This window comes from Gopherus flavomarginatus, chromosome 4, assembly GCF_025201925.1.
Source record: "Gopherus flavomarginatus isolate rGopFla2 chromosome 4, rGopFla2.mat.asm, whole genome shotgun sequence".
Lineage (NCBI taxonomy): Eukaryota > Metazoa > Chordata > Testudines > Testudinidae > Gopherus > Gopherus flavomarginatus.
The window spans coordinates 167623354-167645086 of NC_066620.1; the positions used below are offsets into that span (position 1 = coordinate 167623354).

Below are 21733 nucleotides of genomic sequence, written 5' to 3' on the forward strand. Positions count from 1 at the left end.
CCCCCCCGCCCCGAGCTCCCCAGTCACTCATTGCAGTCTCTCTGCTGTTTAAACTTGCAGCCTGTCTGCTCTCTGTGTCTCCCTGAGTTTAAATCTCCCTCTGTAGCGCCTCTATCTTTGGTTTCTGCTCCACCACGTGCTCCTCTTCCCCCATCCCCTAACCTCATTCCTCTACCACTGCCTTTCTCTCTCTCTCTCTCTCTTTTAATCCCTTCCCCCACGTGTTCACCCCGCTCCTACTGCTGCCAAACCTCAATTGTATTACTGAAGTCTAGCATAAAACCCCATTGGTTACCCTTTTTCTCTCTCACACACCTCACATTTTATATTTACACCACTGTGACACATTTTTACCTAGAGTTGTTGGTTATTTAACACATTTTACCCATAACTGTTAGTTGGTTATATGCTGCTGTGACACACCCTTTACCTAGAAATTGTTAGCTACCTGTTACATTTATACTTCAGTGTTAGTTGGTTACCAACTGTATTGTACCCCACTGTATTGTACCCCACTATTGAAACCCCCTATACTATACTAAAAGAACTCCCTCCCCAATTGCCTACCTTAACAAACCCCATACCCCTCACTATTAAATTTTCCCTGTTTTTGCATTTTCTTAATAAAGTTTATTTTGCACCCCACCTCTGTGGTAATTGCTCCCCAAGATCCCATATACCTGCAGGCAGGGACAGTTACAGCCAAGGAAAGTATTGTATAAATGTTGTTTAAGCAATGCATTCATTAATGTGAGGATCATCTTACCTTGTTCCATATGAAAGAGGATAAGCCTTGCAAGAGTGACTTTCATGATGGACTCTCCATGACCAGTTGCAGAGACAGCATCAACAAGGTTGTCAGCATAGCCACCTGAACCTGTTTACAAACAGCATGTAAATTATATGAACCAGTTTAATCCACTTGGCAATTGCAGCACAAATGTTTGTAAACAAAGCAAATTTACTCTCAGCCATTGTCACAAGAAAAGCTTTGAAATACTTTACATTTATTATTTTGCACTGCACAGCCCATAAAATAAAATAGAAACTTACCATCTGAGGCCTACAAACCCTGAAGCAAGCAGATACTTTTGATAGCCAGGTTTCCCACAACCACTGTACTTCAATGGGACTCCTTACTTTGGTAAGGACTACTCAGATAAGTTGGGGTTTGAAGGAGTGGGTCTTAAGAGCTGTTAACATTGTAGGAACATCCAAAACAAAATATAAATCTCTTTCAGGGCAACTAGTTATTTAATGTAAGTGAATTATTCAAATATGAATTTCTCAGGACCCTTCTGACCTCCATTTATCTCTCCATCCCTCCCTCGTCCCAACCATTTTGGCTGATACTTGACTCTATTCCTTGGGTACTGGTAAGTGAGATAATTTCCCTCACTTATTCCCCATCAGAGTGCACAGTTTAAAAAAGGATAGCAATTACAGTTCATGCACATTTCATTCTCAGAACCTATTTGCAGAAGAACATTAGAGAAGTAATTAATGTGCTTTGTCGTGGGAGGAGTCAAAGGAAAATGTTCCGCCAGCATCCAAATGTAGTCACAGCTCATTCTATTATTTGGGAGCTCATTGATAAACTTTTCCTACATGCAGTACCGGTGCTAGGGGTTTGAGAGCCCTAGGTGGACAGCAATTTCGCCGCGCCGCGCGCTGGTCCAGCAGCTCCGCTGGAGCTGCCGCAGTGGTGCCTACAGAGGGTCTGGTGCTCCGTGGCTTCGGTGGAGCTGCCGCAGTCATGCCTGTGGGCGGTCCACCGGAACCGTCCGAGCAGCCGACCGTCCGCAGGCACTACTGCGGCAGCTCCACCGGAGCAGCGGAGCACCAGACCCTCCACAGGCACCACTGCGGCAGCTCCACTGGAGCCGCCTGCCGCCCCCTCTGGCAAAACGGCGCCCACCAATTATTCTGGCGCCCTAGGCAATTGCCTAGGCTGCCTAAATGGTAGTGCCAGCCCTGCCTACATGTCTGTAGCCAACCATTGCCTGCACTGTCAGTGAATTTCAGAAGTGAATTTCACCCTACATGAAGAGTGCTTCTCTTTTTCACCATCATGGACAGCAGAAACCTTGACATCTTTCCTGAAACTGTTCCCTTTCGTCCCCCTCCCCTTGCAAAAAAAACATATCTCAGTATTCCACTGGCACACCAGTTTAGAAATAATGTATGTCTTTTCCCCTAAAACAAAAGTGTTCTGCAAACATTTTGCTTCCCTCAATAGTATGAAAATAGATAGTATGAATGTGTTTTCTGAATATATCATGTAAAGAGAACAAAGACTTGCATAGGCAACCTGCCACAAGACTCATAAAGTAAATGACTTTTATTGTATGAATGGAAGTGTAATCAAAGGGGCAAATTTATCAGCAGGCCTCACATATACACTCAAAAAATTTGCAAATACATCCTTTTGCATTCACTAAGACCTGCATTTGTGTGTCTAACTTATGTATATGCAAATGAAATTCAATCTGAGCAGATATATGCAAAAGGATGTATCTGGAAAATCTATGGGCACATATAGGGAGGCTGGTTGAAAATATGGCCTTAAATATTCATTTAATAATTAAAACTACTAAAAAAAGGTTCATTTAAGGTAAAGGTAATATTAAATTGAAGAGCTTTTCCAACTTACAAGATACATATTTTTAAAAAGCTAAGTTTGTTTCCCCTTGCTTTAAGAAAATCATAATTATCTAGAAGTGAATTTAAAAATCCATTGTCAATGTGTTAATTATAGTATCAGAATAGCCTCTGGATATCAGACAGTTGCTGCTGATGGTCATGAGATTTCTGGAATACAAATACAAGGCATATCAGGTCATTTCATTATTCATTTGTATGGAGCTATCTAGTGCTGCTAGCCACTGGAAGTGTTTATGATTTTTCATAATGTATGTAAATCCCCAACTATGATTTTTCCATGTATTATAGATGCAAAATATTTCTTTTCTTTCAAGTAGTCAAAAGGAGTTCTTATTTTCCAAGAAAATGTTGTTATTTTAGCTGCTTGATGTCTTATATGGAATGACATGGTGATATCAGTCCAGTTCCTTGCAGACATTCACATCAAAATGTAACCATAATAGACCCTGTTTTTGCAAATGCTTTTGCACATTCTTATCATTAGATATGTAATTATTGCCACTGAAGTCAATAGAACACATGTGAGTAAAGTCAGGCAATATGTGTTTGAAGGACTGGGGGTGTAGTTAGTAACCTTGTTGCCAATATCAATAGCAAGTCCAAAAACAGAATGAGCATGAAGGCTGAGGTCTTATCTCTTACTGAGTGGCCCCTGAGACAGGGTGGAGAGACTTTCATAAGGAAGTCTGGAGAAACTTGCAGTGAGACTGCCTGTGCTGTACTTCATCTGCAGTTAAATAGAGCACACTGAGTCTCCAGGGCAGTCACACTGGCACCTTTCTTAAGCAATATATTCTCTCCATTCACTCGAAAATATTACAAAAGTCTCAGAAGAATATGAATTCTGCACTCTTGGAAAGGATGGATTTCTGTGATGAGCAGCTTTTTGTAATACCAGGTGCAATGCTAGTCAAGGGACCAGATGAGAAGATGATTGTGTGAGTGACTGTAAACTGCAAAATGGTGATGCACTCTTGACAAGAAAAATGTGAGCAGTAATACATGTCAGAGAAAGCCCTCAAAGCCTATGACCAAAAGCTGCAGAGTCTCAGGAGATGTAGGTGAATTGACTGGGAAGGAAAAACTTGACTTTCTTAATCATGGCACCATTTTGACACTAGTTCAAAAAACAAAAGTATCTTAATAAATGTCTCAGTATGCAGAAACAGGGAAACTCCCAAACGGAAAACTTCGGTGGAGAATGGACAGAAAAGGGTTCATAAATGCTAGATACACAGGTCATGAGAGCATGATGAGAGCTGGACAGCTGAGCATCAATCATTATGCTGAAGACCAGAATCTAGGTCAAATCCCATTACATATAGTGGGTAAGAACACAATGAATGGCTTTGTAAAACCTTTACTTCACTAGAATTTGTGGATAAGCAGACAAAAGTGTTCTGCTTTGTATAAGGACCTTAGTTTAAGGCTACATCTATACTATGATCTAGGAGTGTGAGTCCCCTGCTCCATACACATACATGTGGTAGCTCTCATTTAGCTAGCATGAGTATAAATAGAGTGTAGCTATGGTAGCACAGATTGCAGAAAGTCCAGAGAAGAGCAATAAAAATGATTAAATGTCTAGAAAACATGACCTACCAGGAAAGATTGACAAAATTGGGTTTGTTTAGTCTGGAGAAGAGAAGACTGAGGGTGGACGTGATAACAGTCTTCAAGTACACAAAAGGTTGTTATTAAAGAGGAGGGTAATAAATTGTTCTGCTTAACCACTGAGGACAGCTCAAGAAGTAATGGGTTTAAATTGCAGCAAGGAAGATTTATGTGAGACATTAGGAAAAACTAATCCTAACTGTAAGGATAGGTAAGCACTGGAATAAATTACCTCAAGAGGCTATGGAATCTGTGTCATGGTCTAAGACAAACATCTGTCAAGGATGGTCTTGATAGTACTTAATCCTGCCTCAGTGCAGACAACTGGACTAGATAACCTATTGAGGTTCCTTCTAGTCCTACATTTCTATGATTCTATAGCAGCAACAGAGGCATAGCTTAGCTGTGCTGAGTATGTACTCATCAGTTTCATGCATGTGTGTGTTTCCCATGGTGAAGGCATACATCTGCTGCCACCATCAATGTTACCCAGGCTACATTGCTATTTATATTCATGCTACCTCAATGATAGCTACCATGACTATATGTTTGCATAGGCACCGACTCCATGGGTGCTCTGGGGCTGGAGTACTCACAGAAAAAAAAAAGTGGGTGCTCAGTACCACCGGCAACGCTGCGGATAAGCACTTCCCCTTCCCCTACAGCACCTCTCACTCACCATCAGCTCCATCGATCAGCTCTTACCCCTCCCTCCCAGCACCTCCTGCCCACTACAATCAGCTGTTCAGTGGTGTGCAGGAGGCGCTGGGCATGGGTGCCAGGTTTATATAATTTTTGGTAGGGCCCAGAACGGAGCCATCCCATCCATAGAACGGACCAGGGCAACCACCTCAGGCTCTGGGCTTTGGGGGCCCCACACTTCAGGGGGACACAGGGTCCAGGACAGCCTGAGGTGTTAGTGGGAGACCTGGTGCAGGCAGCAGCAAGTGACCTGGCTGCAGCCCACCCCTGTTCTACCCCCCCATCCCCATTCCACCCCTTCACCCAAGCCCCCATCCAGCCTCTTTCTGGCTTCCGCATCCTCCCCCAAGTGATGCTGGGAGCTGGCGGGATGGGGCGGAGTGGGGTGGGCTGGGTCCGGGTCGCTCACTGCTGCCAGTGCCAGGCCCCCTTGCTAGCCCTCCAGGCTGCCCTGGACCCTGCATCCCCCTCAAGCGTGGGGCCCCCAAAAACATGGTAAACCCAAACATTGGTGGAGCCAGGCCCACGTTCCTAAATACTGGTGGAGCACGGGTACCACAGGCTCATATAACTCGCCGCCTATGTTGCTGGGGGCAGGAGGAGGAGCAGTGGCAGAAAGAGGCGGGGGAGGGGTGGAATGGGATGGAGAGGGCAGAAGCAGGAAGAGGCAGGGCAAGGGTGGGAGTGGGAGTTTGAGGAAAGGAGTGGAGTGGGGGCAGGGCCTAGGGTGGAGCGGGGATTGAGCACCCTCTGGGAACTGAAGAAGCCATTGCCAATGGGCTTCGCCACCCTCCTACTGAAATAGTTTTTCCTAATATCCAACATAGATTTCCCCCATTGCAACTTGAGACCATTGCTCCTTGTTCTGTCATTTGCCATCACTGAGAACAACCTAGCTCCATCCTCTTTGGAACCCCTCATCAGGTAGTTGAAGGCTTCTATCAAATTCCCCCTCACTCTTCTCTTTTGCAGACTAAATAAGCCCAGTTCCCTCAGCCACTCCTCATATGCCCCAGCCTCGTAATAATTTTTGTTGCCCTCCTCTGAACTCTATCCAATTTATCCACATCCTTTCTGTAGTGGGGGGCCCAAAATTGGATGCAGTACTCCAGAAGTGGTCTCACCACTCCCAAATAGAGTGAAATAATCACTTCCTTCAATCTGCTGGTGATGCTCCTTCCAATATGCCATTAGCCTTCTTGGCAACAAGGGCATACTGTTGATTCATATCCAGATTCTCATCCACTGTAATCCCCAGATCCTTTTTTGCAGAACTTCAGCTTAGCCAGTTGGTCCCCAGTCTGCAGCAATGCCTGGGATTCTTCCATCCTAAATTCAGGACTCTGCACTTGTCCTTGTTGAACCTCATCAGATTTCTTTTAGCCTAATCCTCCAATTTGTCTAGGTCAGTGTGGACCCTACCACTACCCAGATGTCTCTTGTGTGGGTAGCTCTTGACTCCAAGGAGAGGTGGGGCCATAGCACAGAGGAGAGAGTCAAGAAGGAGGCAAGCTTATGCAGGTATAGTTAGGGTCCTGGACTGCTTTAATCTAGCTCTGAAAATCATCCCTATACAGAGGGTCAGCCCTAGGCCTGTGGGAGTTAATTGGATGCAGAGGCCTTTTGTTGGCCCTTTGCACAGAGATAAATTTCACCCTCCATGTAGAATACAATTCCCTGTTCACAGATGGCATTTTAGAGATAAGTAGTTAATTAGAAAGCTGGAACTTTCTCCTGAATTCTTACTTGACGATCAAAACTTTCCAGAGTCTGGTTCTGACAAAAGTAGCCTGACAGACAGAGAAGAGACTCTGGGAGAAATAGAGGGGTTATGGAGAAACACAAACTGATTCTCTGATTCTGAAGTGGTATCTGAGCTAAGCTAAAGACTAATTAGCCTAGCAAGGAAAGGTTAAGTTTAGGTACAACAGAATGTGTTTGGGTTTCTATTGTTCTAACAGTTTCTCTCTGCTTGTTAAATGTCTACGAACCACTAAGCCATTCTTGTTTTTGAAGAAGTGCTGATCTGATAAAAATACATGGGCCAGGCAAGATTTTCAGAGGAGCTCAGCTCCCACCCACCTAGACACCTAAATGAACTAGTTAGATTTTCAAATATGCTCAGCAGCCAGCAGCTCCCCTTTTAAAAAATGGGAGGTACCGCATGCTGAGCACTTTTGTAAATATGACCATTTCATTTGAGTGTCTAAAGGACAGCTGAGCTCTTCTGAAAATGTGGGCATACAGGAACAAGTTTCATGATCATGTGGTTTGGGAGTGATCAGGGCCTATTAGTGCTATGTTTAGAATTATAGAAACAAAACTATTGTTTCCATATTAAATATAGCATACATTAAATTGCTGGACTAAATTATTAATATTCATTTTCTCATCATTACCCCCTGCTAAATATATTTATATTCTCTCTTTCACACACACACATTTTTTCATTACTGTTTTATTGTTAGTGTGGCATTTGTTTATATTTTTGTACTGCATCCTTTTATGCATCTTCTTATGATGAATTTCACTCTAATGCACGGGGCCTAACTGTGACCCAGATACAATTTAAAGGCCATGTTAAGGAAAGGCTCAAGTGATTCAGAGGTCCTTGTGTGGATCCTCTGTACTAGGTGAATTTCACCTATTTGGAACATATGCAGCCCCTAGCATCCTGCTCAAGTAACTGGGATTGGCACTTGGCAGATGTATGGGGTTCTGAGAAGAAATCCTACTTCACGTTGTGGAGCCATGCAAGGCTCAACACCAAATAGGGTGTATCTGCACAATCTAGCCACCCCTCCTTTCTTCAGTGTAACTCCATGGCCATAAAAGAGTAGGCTAGATTTGACCAATATTTCAAGGAGTATTTACTACATAACTGTAGAACAGGGGAACATACTCCAAATTTTCATATACGCAAATTGCTTAATGTTTTCCTGGGCCCATCAGTGGTTATCCTAGGTATATATTTTGTTCTCTTATCATAAAATGTAAACACTGCATAGTTATAAACTGTGGTAAACAACACAATAGGCATATCTGAAGATCTTGCACTGTTTTTCCTCTCAATAACTATCTTCCATTACTGTCTCTGACTGTTTTACTTTCTAAGCTAAATTTAGGGACAGGAGTTCATCATTTTTTACTGGTGTGTTAAGTTGACACATTCACTGATAGTGTTATAAAATAATAATAATAGCAAAATGATAGGTAAGTGGAACACACTCAAATCCTTTGCTAAATAACAATGCTCTTTCTATAGGGCTCCTCTGATGGAGATTTATTTCTGCCTGACAGGCCAGATCCAAAGCTGATTCTAGCCTGTGGAAAGCCTCTCAGTGACTTTGATGGTCTTTCACTTGGGGCTTTTGTGCAGAAGTTACAGCAATACTTCACTCTGCTTCAGGAAGATAGAGTTTTGAATCTCTGGTGCCTCATTTCTTCCTAGTGACTCTTCTGCCATTACAAACCAACAGGAGCCCTGTATTATGATTTCTACAGTTCTCTAGCTGAGTTTTGTGCTTTTAAAAATAACATTTTTTCTCCCTAAAATTTCTTAGCATTATTTGCGGTTTCCTTTGGGATGGAACTTTTTGGGTTTTTCTCTTAAATTATGAGGCCCTTTTGGGCAGTTCTTCATCTGACTGTTTTCCCAATTGCTGTACCTCTGGCCTTTCCTTCCCTTGGCCCAGCAAGCATCTTTTTTATTCTTTATCCCTTTGTGTGCCTCTTAAAGCTATTTCTGTACTTGTCTTGCAGTTGAATACTTCTGACCAGCAAATGCTCTTTCAAGATATACCTTTGATACTGGCAAAACAATTCCTCCCAAAGCAGTCCCCTGGAAATCAAATGTCAGCCTGATAATTTCTATAGTGGACATAAAAATCCTGACTGACATATGTCCCAGGAAAGAAAAACCTAGAAATCAACCTTTTGAGACTATCAACTTTGAAATTTCATTCCAATTAGCCTAATTTGTCAAGAAATTCTGATAGATATTTGAATGCCTTCAAGTGGACGGATTTTTCTAGTCTGTTTTTCACACAGTACAGGCCACCGTTATTTGTCTTTTCAAAAATGTAATGAAAGAGAATCCAAGTTTCCCGATACTAACTATGCATATACATTTATCATTGCTACACTTATAGCTCAGGGAATTGTGCATCACAGTTACTTTAGAACCCTTTTTGTCTTCTTTGAGTTCACCCTCAGCTGACAAGCCTGGCTCCATGCACTTCCCTCTGTGTGAAAACAAGTGGTACAATCACTCTCAGACTGGATCTCTGGGTTGCAGCCCCCGTTTTCCAATCATGTTTACCCAAGAGGACCTACCGATTTTGGCACTGGTAAGCCTTTTGCTCTGGGAGCCTGTGACAATGACTTATTAGTGACACAAAAAATAGCTTCTTTAAAACAAAGGTAGGTAGCATACAGCTCAGAAGACTAACACAAAGAATCCCACACACATTCCCATACCTAAATATTAATCTTTCCTCACAAGGATTTGCACGTTCCTGTCTGCTGAGCTAAGCCCTGTCTCTGGCTGGGAGAAGCAGACTGTCCTGCTTGCAGCATGCTCTTGCTATTGTGTGTCTCAGTCAACCTGAGCGTAAGCCTCAGTCTGCTGACCACCACCTCCTGCATTTTGACTGCTAGTTTGCTGTGATTTTATACAAATATTATGATGATTTAATAGAACTAAAAATGTAACATTAAAAATACACATCTGAATTTGCATCACATTTTTTTCCTTTTAGTGGTTTCAGAAGTGAGATAACTAAAAGATATTACCTTACTCTCAGTTTTTGAAAATTATTTTTTCTTCTTACACAGTAACAATTGCAGTAGACTTTCTACAATCTTAGTCAGTATATAGTTTTATTTAACTATTCGCTACAGTTCACTTCCTCTAAGCCACCATGCCAAACATCAAAATACAGTGAAACAACAGAGAACATAAGAACAGTCATAATGGGTTAGCCCAAAGGTCCAGCTAGACCAGTATCCTGTTTTCTGACAGTGACCAATGTCAGGTGCTTCAGAGGGAATGAACAAAACAGGCAATCATTGAGTGATCAACCCCTTGTTGCCCATTCCCAGTGTAAGCAGTCAGGATGAGCTCTACCCTGACATCTGGTGGTGAATTATGGTGAGTGTGGAAAAGAATTTCAGGGGCTGATCTTGTTCGCATAGGCACATCCACCTTGCCTAGCATAGCCCACGGCAGCCTAAAATGGTCACTTTGACAGCTGTGGGATCCCCAATTCTCTGTTATTGGGGCAGGAGAAATAAAGTGTTGTTACCCTGATTATGTGTATGAAGGTATATGAACTGGTTTTATGACAGGGGTCTCAGAATCAACTAAGCAGCACTCGCTAGACAAGGGACATGGATTCCAAAACCCAGTGAATTGAGAGAGGCTGGGGACTGGTATGTGTACTTGATGATATGGGCCCCTTTTGAGGGCCTGGAACACCAATTGCACCTCCTCTTCTCTCCACTGTTGAATAGCAGAGCTCATTTTGATTTTATTAGAAATCTAGCTAGAAGTTGCTGAGCTGAACTCACTTTGGGCCAATGGTGCACCAGCACTGGGGCTCCCCTACTACAAGCTGAAATCACTAAAAGAGCTAAACTTACTGAGCTGAAGATATATCACTAAGCAGCTGGCAGATCGAAGCAGTTTGCAGGACGGGTGGAGCAGCCTACAGAACACGGAGCGGAACGGAGCAGTTTGCAGTACAGTTGGACCAGCCCACTGAACAGTGAACGAGTGAGCGGAGCGGTTTGCTAGGACGACTGGAGTGGTTCACAGGTTGGCTGGTGGAGTGGAGCTGTTCATGGTGAAGGCAGCAGCAGAACTCCAAGGAGAGGCGGGGCAGTCGGCAACGGACCACGTAAGGTGCTTATTAACATCCTGTGTGCCCCCTCCATTTCCACCCAGGCTGGGGAGTAAAACTCTGCAGATAAACGTTTGAACTCTGGGGCGGCACTGACCAGGGATAGAGACTTTTGGGTTGTTGGACTTTGAGTGACTGGACTTAAGACCATAAGGGGAAAAGGACACTGCCAAAACTTACTTGGTGGGTCTTTTGCTCATGATTTGTTATGAATCCTGTTTGTGGTGTTTCCCCAATATGATGATGATGATGATCCTTTATTTAAAGGATTTTGCTATACTCAGACTCTGTGCTTGAGAGAGGGGAAGTATTGCCTCCTAGAGGCACCTGGGGGGGTGGATGTAATTGTCCCAGGTCATTGGGTGGGGGCTCGAGCCGGTTTTGCATTGCATTATTGAAATGGAACCCGTGGACACTGAACTCGGCCCTTGTTGCTGCCAACTCAGAGGGGCAGAAGGGTTACACCAGCTTTTGGAAAACAGAGGAAAGGAACACCATTCCTGCCTGTCCTGGCTAATAGCCATTATGGACCTATCCTCCATGAATTTATCTAGTTCTTTTTTGAAACCTGTTATAGCCTTGGCCTTCACAACATAGAATCACAGAAAATTAGGATTGGAAGAGCCCTCAGGAGGTCATCTAGTCCAACCCCCGCTCAAAGCAGGACCAATCCTCTGGCAAAGAGTTCCACAGGTTGTATGCTGTGTGACAAAATACTTCCTTTTGTTTGTTTTAAACCTGCTGTCTGTTAATTTAATTTGGTGACCCCAGTTCTTGTGTTATGAGAAGGAGTAAATAATACTTCCTTATTTACTTTCTCCACACCAGTCGAGATTTTATAGACCTGTATCGTATCCCCCCTTAGTCGTCTCATTTCCAAGCTAAAATATCCCAGTCTTATTAATCTCTCTTCATATGGAAGCTGTTCCATACCCTTAATGATTTTTGTTGCCCTTCTCTGTACCTTTTCCAATTCCAATATACTGTTTTTTGAGATGAGGCAACCACATCTGCACATAGTATTCAAGATATGGGCGTACCATAGAAGCATAGAATCATAGACTATCAGGGTTGGAAGGGATCTCAGGAGGTCATCTAGTCCAACTCCCTGCTCAAAGCAGGACCAATCCCTAGACAGATTTTTATCCCAGTTCCCTAAATGGTCCCCTCAAGGATTGAGTGCTCAACCCTGGGTTTAGTAGGCCAATGCTCAAACCACTGAGCTATTCCCCGCCCAGGTTTATATAGAGTAGTAACAAACCTGAAAGATTCATTATTCCCCTGTAGAACCCCAACAAAATACTTAGAGTGGTTGTCATAAACAGATAAGAAAAGTTAATAGCACAGAAGTACTTTATATCTCTTTGACTGTAAAGGGTTAACAAGTTCAGTAAGCCTGGCTGTCACCTGACCAGAGGACCAATCAGAGGACAGGATACTTTCAAATCTTGAGGGAGGGAAGTTTTTGTGCTGTGCTGTTAGTTTTGGTGGTTGTTCACTCTGGGGGCTCAGAGGGAGCAGAAGTGCAACTAGGTTTCTCTCCAATCTCCCTGATACAGGTTCTTATAGATTCAAAATAGTGAGTACTAGGTGATAAGGCGAGTTAGGCTTATATTTGTTTTCTTTATTTGCAAATGTGTATATGGCTGGAAGGAGTTTTAATTGTGCATTTGGCTGGAAGGAGTTCAAATTTGTATTTTTGCTGAAAGGATTTTAATTTGTACTTGAATACTTAGGCTGGGAGGGTATTCCCAGTGTCTATAGCTGAAAGACCCTGTACCTATTCCATTTTAAATTTACAAAGATAATTTTTAATGGTTTTTCCTTCTTTAATTAAAAACTTTTCTTGTTTAAGAATCTGATTGTTTTTTTATTCTGGTGAGACCCCAGGGGACTGGGTCTGGATTCACCAGGGAACTGGTGGGGAGAAAGGAGGGAAGCAGGGAGAGAGGCTAATTTCTCTCTGTGTCAGGATTACTGTCTCTCTCAGGAAGAGTCTGGGAGGGGGAAAGAGAAGGAGGGAGGAAGGTGAATTGTCCTCTCTGTTTAAAGATTCAAGGAGTTTTGAATCACAGTGATCTTGCAGGGTAACTCAGGGAGGGGAAGCCTGGGAGAGGCAATGGTGAGGGAAAGGGTTTTCTTTCCTTGTGTTAAGATCCAGAGGGTCTGGGTCTTGGGGCTCCCCGGGCAAGGTTTTGGGGGGACCAGAGTGTACCAGGCACTGGAATTCCTGGTTGGTGACAGCGCTACAGGTCCTAAGCTGGTAATTGAGCTTAGAGAAATTCATGCTGGTACCCCATCTCTTGTACGCTAAGGTTCAGAGTGGAGAATTGTACCATGACAGTGGTATTGCCATTCCCTTTCTGTTACTCAATCTCTTCCCTATCAGCCATAATTTATTGTGATCGCCTAAATACATTCATCCCAGAACACATTTATATGCTAACTTGCTAGTGGAAATGCTATTATCTGAATCGGTTAAACAACTGAAATTTAAACACCATTGTACAGGTGACAAATTTTAGACCAGAGGTGTCAGCTGCTGAAACAGAGTGCCCAGTTCACATCCTAAGTAAAATTTCCATATGAAGTACATTCCTTGTATTTCAAAGGGATATAAACTTTCTCTTTCACATCTGGTAAGGTCTCCAGGTCTAATCCCTCACTGCTGTAAATGTGTGTTTGAATAAATATTCAATCTGAATATACAAATGTTTAAAAGCATGATCTGTTCTTTTCACTGTGGCCCAGATTCTTTGCTGTAACTAGCTTGCACTGGGCACAGCAGATAAAGGAAGACATGCCAGAGCCAATTATGGCTTGCTCTCTCTCTCTCTCTCTGCCCTGCCCTGCCCTGCCCTGCCCTGGGTGCAAGTTAGAGAGGCCCGGAGCTGAGCTCACTGTCACCAATGAGCAAGTAATAAATTATAACTAATAAAGTTATAAAGTGCCACCACAATTTTAATCATCATGTCTATACCTTCCCTGAACCAGTTCGCTTTCCCATCAGCATTTATGCTCATTTGTTCGAAAGTGTTCGAATATTTTTGATTTTTTGCTAGCTGTTCTAAATCTTTTCATACCTATGACTGGGGTGTCACCAACACGTCCAACCATTTTATTTGTGATGCCTCCAGTTGAAGTTGCACAAGCCATGTTACCTTCACAGTCTATAGCAACTGCACCCACTGTGTCATGAACCCTAAAACACAAAGAAAATAATACTGTAACTCCAAGTTGAACAGTTCCATTGACAGAAGCAGCACTATACAATAACCATTTAGCACATAAAAATAACACTTAGTACCTAAACAGAGCTTGTCATCATCAAAGAGCTGTACAAACATTAACAAATTAATCCTCACAATATGCCTAGGAGGCAGGTAAGTAATATTAGCTCCATTTTGTTCCCAAATGCAATGACTATACTTGATTTGCACAAGACAAAGACAGAGACAGTGTGAGAGTGTAGATTATAATTTTAAGAATACATGGAAAACTGTCTCATACACAGTTTACTAGATCACTGGACACAACAGAGATACATCTTCTTGATACAGGAGAGAAGGAATCACCCCCAACAGTTAAGGAGGTGAAGCCTCGTACCCCTAAGGCTGAGAGGTCTGCTGCCACCACTGATAAGAAACGTAAGGTAGTGGTGGTTGGAGACTCTATGCTGAGGGGGACGGAGACACCCATCTGTCACCCTGACCGTTCATCCCGGGAGGTATGCTGCCTGCCAGGGGCCCGTATCCGAGATGTTACAGAGGCATTGTCGAGGATTATCCGGCCTTCTGACTACTACCCCATGCTACTCATCCATGTGGGCACAAATGATACTGCGAGGTGTGACACTGAGGAGATCGAGAGTGACTACAGGGCTCTGGGAGTACGGGTTAAGGAGTTTGGAGCACAGGTGGTATTCTCTTCGATTCTTCCTGTTGAAGGTAGGGGCCCGGGCAGAGACAGATGCATCATGGAGGTGAATGCCTGGCTGCGAAGATGGTGTCGCCAGGAGGGCTTTGGCTTCCTCGACCACGGGATGCTATTCGAGGAAGGACTGCTAGGCACAGATGGCGTTCACCTTTCGAACAGGGGAAATGCCTTATTTGCGCACAGACTGGCTAACCTAGTAAGGAGGGCTTTAAACTAGGTTCGACGGGGACAGGTGAGCAAACCCCACAGGTAAGTGAGGAACAAGACCTGGGAGATGGGTTGGAAACAGGAGGGAGCACGGGCTATAATGGCAGTGAGGAAGGAGGGTCAGGGCAAAGCTGGGAGGCAAGATCAAACCAGTATCTTAGATGCCTATATACAAATGCAAGAAGTATGGGTAATAAGTAGGAAGAATTGGAAGTGCTAATAAATAAATACAACTATGACATTGTTGGCATTACTGAAACTTGGTGGGATAATACACACAACTGGAATGTTGGTGTGGATGGGTATAGTTTGCTCAGGAAGGATAGACAGGGGAAAAAGGGAGGAGGTATTGCCTTATATATTAAAAATGTACACACTTGGACTGAGGTGGAGATGGACATAGGAGATGGGAGTGTTGAGAGTCTCTGGGTTAGGCTAAAAGGGGTAAAAAACACGGGTGATGTCGTGCTGGGAGTCTACTACAGGCCACCTAATCAGGTGGAAGAGGTGGATGAGGCTTTTTTCAAACAACTAACAAAATCATCCAAAGCCCAAGATTTGGTGGTGATGGGGGACTTCAACTATCCAGGTATATGTTGGGAAAATAACACCGCGGGGCACAGACTATCCAATAAGTTCCTGGACTGCATTGCAGACAACTTTTTATTTCAGAAAGTTGAAAAAGCTACTAGGGGGGAAGCTGTTCTAGACTTGATTTTAACAAATAGGGAGGAACTCGTTGAGAATTTGAAAGTAGAAGGAAGCTTGGGTGAAAGTGATCATGAAATCATAGAGTTTGCAATTCTAAGGAAGGGTAGAAGGGAGTACAGCAGAATAGAGACAATGGATTTCAGGAAGGCGGATTTTGGTAAGCTCAGAGAGCTGATAGGTAAGGTCCCATGGGAATCAAGACTGAGGGGAAAAACAACTGAGGAGAGTTGGCAGTTTTTCAAAGGGACGCTATTAATGGCCCAAAAGCATGCTATTCCGATGGTTAGGAAAGATAGAAAATGTGGCAAAAGACCACCTTGGCTTAACCATGAGATCTTGCGTGACCTACAAAATAAAAAGGTGTCATATAAAAAATGGAAACTAGGTCAGATTACAAAGGATGAATATAGGCAAATAACACAGGAATGCAGAGGCAAGATTAGAAAGGCAAAGGCACAACATGAGCTCAAACTAGCTATGGGAATAAAGAGAAACAAGAAGACTTTTTATCAATACATTAGAAGCAAGAGGAAGACCAAGGACAGGGTAGGCCCACTGCTCAGTGAGGAGGGGGAAACAGTAACGGGAGACTTGGAAATGGCAGAGATGCTTAATGACTTCTTTGTTTCGGTCTTCACTGAGAAGTCTGAAGGAATGTCTAATATAGTGAATGCTTATGGGAAGAGGGTAGGTTTAGAAGACAAAATAAAAAAAGAGCAAGTAAAAAATCACTTAGAAAAGTTAGATGCCTGCAAGTCACCAGGGCCTGATGAAATGCATCCTAGAATACTCAAGGAGTTAATGGAAGAGGTATCTGAGCCTCTAGCTATTATCTTTGGGAAATCATGGGAGACGGGGGAGATTCCAGAAGATTGGAAGGGGGCAAATATAGTGCCCATCTATAAAAAAGGAAATACAAACAACCCAGGAAACTACAGACCAGTTAGTTTAACTTCTGTGCCAGGGAAGATAATGGAGCAGGTAATTAAAGAAATCATCTGCAAACACTTGGAAGGTGATAAGGTGATAGGGAATAGCCAGCATGGATTTGTAAAGAACAAATCGTGTCAAACTAATCTGATAGTGTTCTTTGATAGGATAATGAGCCTTGTGGATAAGGGAGAAGCGGTGGATGTGATATACCTAGACTTTAGTAAGGCATTCGATACGGTCTCACATGATATTCTTATAGATAAACTAGGAAAGTATAATTTAGATGGGGCTACTATAAGGTGGGTGCATAATTGGCTGGATAACCGTACTCAGAGAGTAGTTGTTAATGTCTCCCAATCCTGCTGGAAAGGTATAACAAGTGGGGTTCCGCAGTCTGTTCTGGGACCGGTTCTGTTCAATATCTTCATCAACGATTTAGATGTTGGCATAGAAAGTACGCTTATTAAGTTTGCGGACGATACCAAACTGGGAGGGATTGCAACTGCTTTGGAGGACAGGATCAAAATTCAAAATGATCTGGACAAATTGGAGAAATGGTCTGAGGTAAACAGGATGAAGTTCAATAAAGATAAATGCAAAGTGCTCCACTTAGGAAGGAACAATCAGTTTCACACATACAGAATGGGAAGAGACTGTCTAGGAAGGAGTATGGCAGAAAGAGATCTAGGGGTCATAGTAGACCACAAGCTTAATATGAGTCAACAATGTGATACTGATGCAAAAAAAAGCAAACGTGATTCTGGGATGCATTAACAGGTGTGTTGTAAACAAGACACGAGAAGTCATTCTTCCGCTTTACTCTGCGCTGGTCAGACCTCGGCTGGTGTATTGTGTCCAGTTCTGGGCACCACATTTCAAGAAAGATGTGGAGGAATTGGAGAGGGTCCAGAGAAGAGCAACAAGAATGATTAAAGGTCTTGAGAACATGACCTATGAAGGAAGGCTGAAGGAATTGGGTTTGTTTAGTTTGGAAAAGAGAAGACTAAGAGGGGACATGATAGCAGTTTTCAGGTATCTACAAGGGTGTCATCAGGAGGAGGGAGAAAACTTGTTCACCTTAGCCTCCAATGATAGAACAAGAAGCAATGGGCTTAAACTACAGCAAGGGAGATTTAGGCTGGACATTAGGAAAAAGTTCCTAACTGTCAGGGTAGTTAAACACTGGAATAGATTGCCTAGGGAAGTTGTGGAATCTCCATCTCTGGAGATATTTAAGAGTAGGTTAGATAAATGTCTATTAGGGATGGTCTAGACAATATTTGGTCCTGCCATGGGGGTAGGGGACTGGACTCGATGACCTCTCGAGGTCCCTTCCAGTCCTGGAGTCTATAAGTCTATGAGTCTATGAGGAGGCTATCTCTATTTTGCTATATGCACAATTTCAAGGGATTTTGAATCAAAGCTATATTAACCAAATATTAATACAAATATTTACATAAAATTAGGTATAAAACATAGTTATAAAATGTATTTAATAAATTTAATTTTAAAAAAATGTAAAATGTTAATTAAAACTAATAAAAATTAAAATATAATAAGGGGGGGTCTCTGATAATATCAGGATAAGTTATTGCTCTTACATACAAGCATATTCATGCTTTTCTAATTAACAAGTGTTCCATGATTATTTTCCTGCCTAACTGTCAGTAGTAACTATGTTTTAGTGAGACGGATATACTACTTCTTGAATTAGCACAATACCCCTCCTAACCAAATTGTCACTCACAACTACTTTCCTCTTCCATGGTGTCATTTATAAAATGATCTCAAAGCACTTCACAAACATTGAGACTCACAACTATACTATATGTGACATACATCAACTGCGTGTCAAGACAGGATACCTCATGTGGAGTATTGACAAGCCAGTCCTCCTTTGAGATTTTCTGCCTGTAGTTAAGGCAAAAATGCCACCATTAACAAAGGTGAGAGCTGAATTAACTTGCAAAAATTAAATGATAGCTGTCCCTCAATATTTTCCTTTTACACTATGCCAACAGACTTTCTTGGGTTTTGTTCTACTTTCAATGCTAGTTGTACACAAAATGTCAGCAATCTCTGTGCATACTCAATCCAAATTGAAATTGTTCTGTATGATACAACACAAGTAAATGAGGATTACCATTCTGGCAGTGAGGGGCTGAGAGAGATATACTATATCAGTGGTTCTCAAACTTTTTTTTTCACAGACCACTTGAAAATTGCTGAGGGTCTTGACAGACCACTTAATGATCTTTACAAATGTTGTTTGTACCATTAGCGAACTATTATAAAGCATTTTGGATAAAAGTGCTATATTAAAAAAAAACCCTTAATAATAATTCATGTTTTTTTGTTCTACAAATAAAAGCTCACAATTCATATTTTAATATCAGTAGTCTTACCTTTCGAATGCAATGGATGTGCCCTCTCTCCCCCGCAGCAGCAGCCCCCAAGCTAGGGCTGAGCAGGAGGGGAGGTCTGTCCCTGGCAGCCACAGCCCTGGATCTGGGGAAAGTTGCCTCTTTCTCCGGCTGCCACAGCCCTGCATGTTCCAAATTCCACATCCCACTTTTCACCTCACTGCTCCCTCCCACCTACCTCCTATTCCCCTATAAGGCCACCATGTCACCTTACATATGAGTCTTCTCAGGGGCCAGGCACCTAATTAGTGGAGCCACAGCTATGCAGTTCCACTAATTAGGTGGGTGGCCCTTCATTCTCTCATGTGCAGCTGCCCAGGCACGCACCTTAGAGGGCACTATCCGTTGACCACCTGAATGGAGCTCACAGACCACTGGTGGTCCATGGACCAGAGTTTAAAAACCTCTGTACGATATTATCGTGAGATCTTCATTCTATGTTGGCTTGCTACAAAACCCATAGTGAAATTTCCTAAAATAGCAAAAATAGCAAAAGAAAGTAGTTATATGTCTATGTGTTCCATTCTGTGCATCTGAAGAAGTGAGGTGTAGCTCACGAAAGTTCATGTTGAAATAAATTTGTTAGTCTCTAAGGTGCCACAAGTACTCTTGTTCTTTTTGGGGATACAGACTAACACTGCTGCTACTCTGAAACCTGTATTTTAAAGAATCCTTATTGAGGTTGCAGGAACAAACCATCCCGATGTGGAGAAAGAATAGTAAATACAGCAGGCAACCAGATTGGCTTAACAGTGAAATCCTTGCTGAACTTAAACACAAAAAAGAAGCTTACAAGAAGTGGAAGATTGGACAAATGACCAGGGAGGAGTATAAAAATATTGCTCAAGCACGCAGGAGTGAAATCAGGAAGGCCAAATCACACTTGGAGTTGCATCTAGCAAGGGATGTTAAGAGTAACAAGAAGGGTTCCTACAGGTATGTTAGCAACAAGAAGAAAGTCAGGGAAAGTGTGGGACCCTTAATGAATGAGGAAGGCAATCTAGTGACAGAGGATACGGAAAAAGCTAATGTACTCAATGCTTTTTTTGCCTCTGTCTTTGTGAGCAAGGTCAGCTCCCAAACTACTGCACTGGGCAGCACAGTATGGGAAGGAGGTGATCAGCCCTCCGTGGATAAAGAATTGGTTCAAGACTATTTAGAAAAGCTGGATGAGCACAAGTCTATGGGGCCAAATGCACTGCATCTGAGGGTGCTAAAGGAATTGGTGGATGTGATTACAGAGCCATTGGCCATTATCTTTGAAAAGTCATGGATGACTAGAAAAAGGCTAATGTAATGTTCATCTTTAAAAAAAGGGAAGAAGAAGGATCTGGGAAACTACAGACCAGTCAGCCTTACTTTAGTCCATGGAAAAATCATGGAGCAGGTCCTCAAGGAATCAATTTTGAATCACTTTGAGGAGAGGAAAGTGATCAAGAACAATCAGCACGGATTCACCAAGGGCAAGTCATGCCTGACTAACCTAATTGCCTTCTATGAGGAGATAACTGTATCTGTGGATGAGGGGAAAGCAGTGGTTGTGTTATTCCTTTACTTTAGCAAAGCTTTTGATACTGTCTCCCATAGTATTCTTGCCAGAAAGTTAAAGAATTATGGGCAGGATGAATGGATTACAAGGTAGACATAAAGCTGGCTAGATCATTGGGGTCAATGGGTAGTGATCAAAGGCTCCATGTCTAGTTGGCAGCTGGTACCAAGCAGAGTGCCCCAAGGGTCGGTCCTGGGGCCGGTTTTGTTCAATATCTTCATTAATGATCTGGAGATGGCGTAGATTGCACCCACAGCAAGTTTGCACATGACACTAAACTGGGAGGAGTGGTAGACATGCTCGAGGGTAGGGACAGGATACAGAGGTACCTAGACAAATTAGAGGATTGGGCAAAAGAAATGTAATGAGGTTCAACAAGGACAAGTGCACAGTCCTGCACTTAGGTTGGAAGAATCTCATGCACTGCTACAGATTAGGGACCAAGTGGCTAGGCAGAAGTTCTGCAGAAAAGGACCTAAGGGTTACAGCGGATGAGAAGCTAGATATGAGTCAACAGTGTGCCCTTGTTGCCAAGAAGGCTAATGGCATTTTGGGCTGTATAAGTAGGAGCATTGCCAGCAGATCGAGGGACATGATCATTCCCCTCTATTCACCATTGGTGAGGCCTCATATCAGTTTTGGGCCCCACACTACAAGGATGTGGAAAAATTGGAAAGAGTCCAGAAGAAGGCAACAAAAATGATTAGGAGTTTGGAGCACATGACTCATGAGGAGAGGCTGAGGGAACTGGGCTTGTTTAGTCTGCAGAAGAGAAGAATGATTTGATAGTTGCTTTCAACTACCTGAAAGTGGATTCCAAAGAAGATGGATCTAGACTGTTCTCAGTGGCAGCAGATGACAGAACAAGGAGAAATAGTCTCAAGTTGCGGTGAGGGAGGTTTAGGTTGGATATTAGGAAAACCTTTTTCACTAGGAGGGTGGTGAAGCACTGGAATGGGTTACCTAGGGAGGTGGTGGAATCTCCATCCTTAGAGGTTTTTAAGGTCAGGCTTCATAAAGCCCTGGCTGGGATGATTTAGTTGGGGATTGGTTCTGCTTTGAGCAGGGGGTTGAACTAGATGACCTCCTGA

At 42.8% G+C, this 21733-nt stretch overlaps 1 protein-coding gene across 1 annotated transcript in view; it reads right to left on the reverse strand.

The window, feature by feature from the left end:
* Nucleotides 1–21733, reverse strand: part of LOC127049727 (isoaspartyl peptidase/L-asparaginase-like) — a 221266-nt gene that overhangs the window by 28682 nt on the left and 170851 nt on the right. The window contains exons 4-5 of the mRNA XM_050950970.1: nucleotides 13967–14085; nucleotides 767–877 (exon numbers count right to left, since the gene is read on the reverse strand). Coding sequence (XP_050806927.1) covers nucleotides 767–877; nucleotides 13967–14085 — 230 coding nt within the window. The remainder of the gene's footprint in view (nucleotides 1–766; nucleotides 878–13966; nucleotides 14086–21733) is intronic.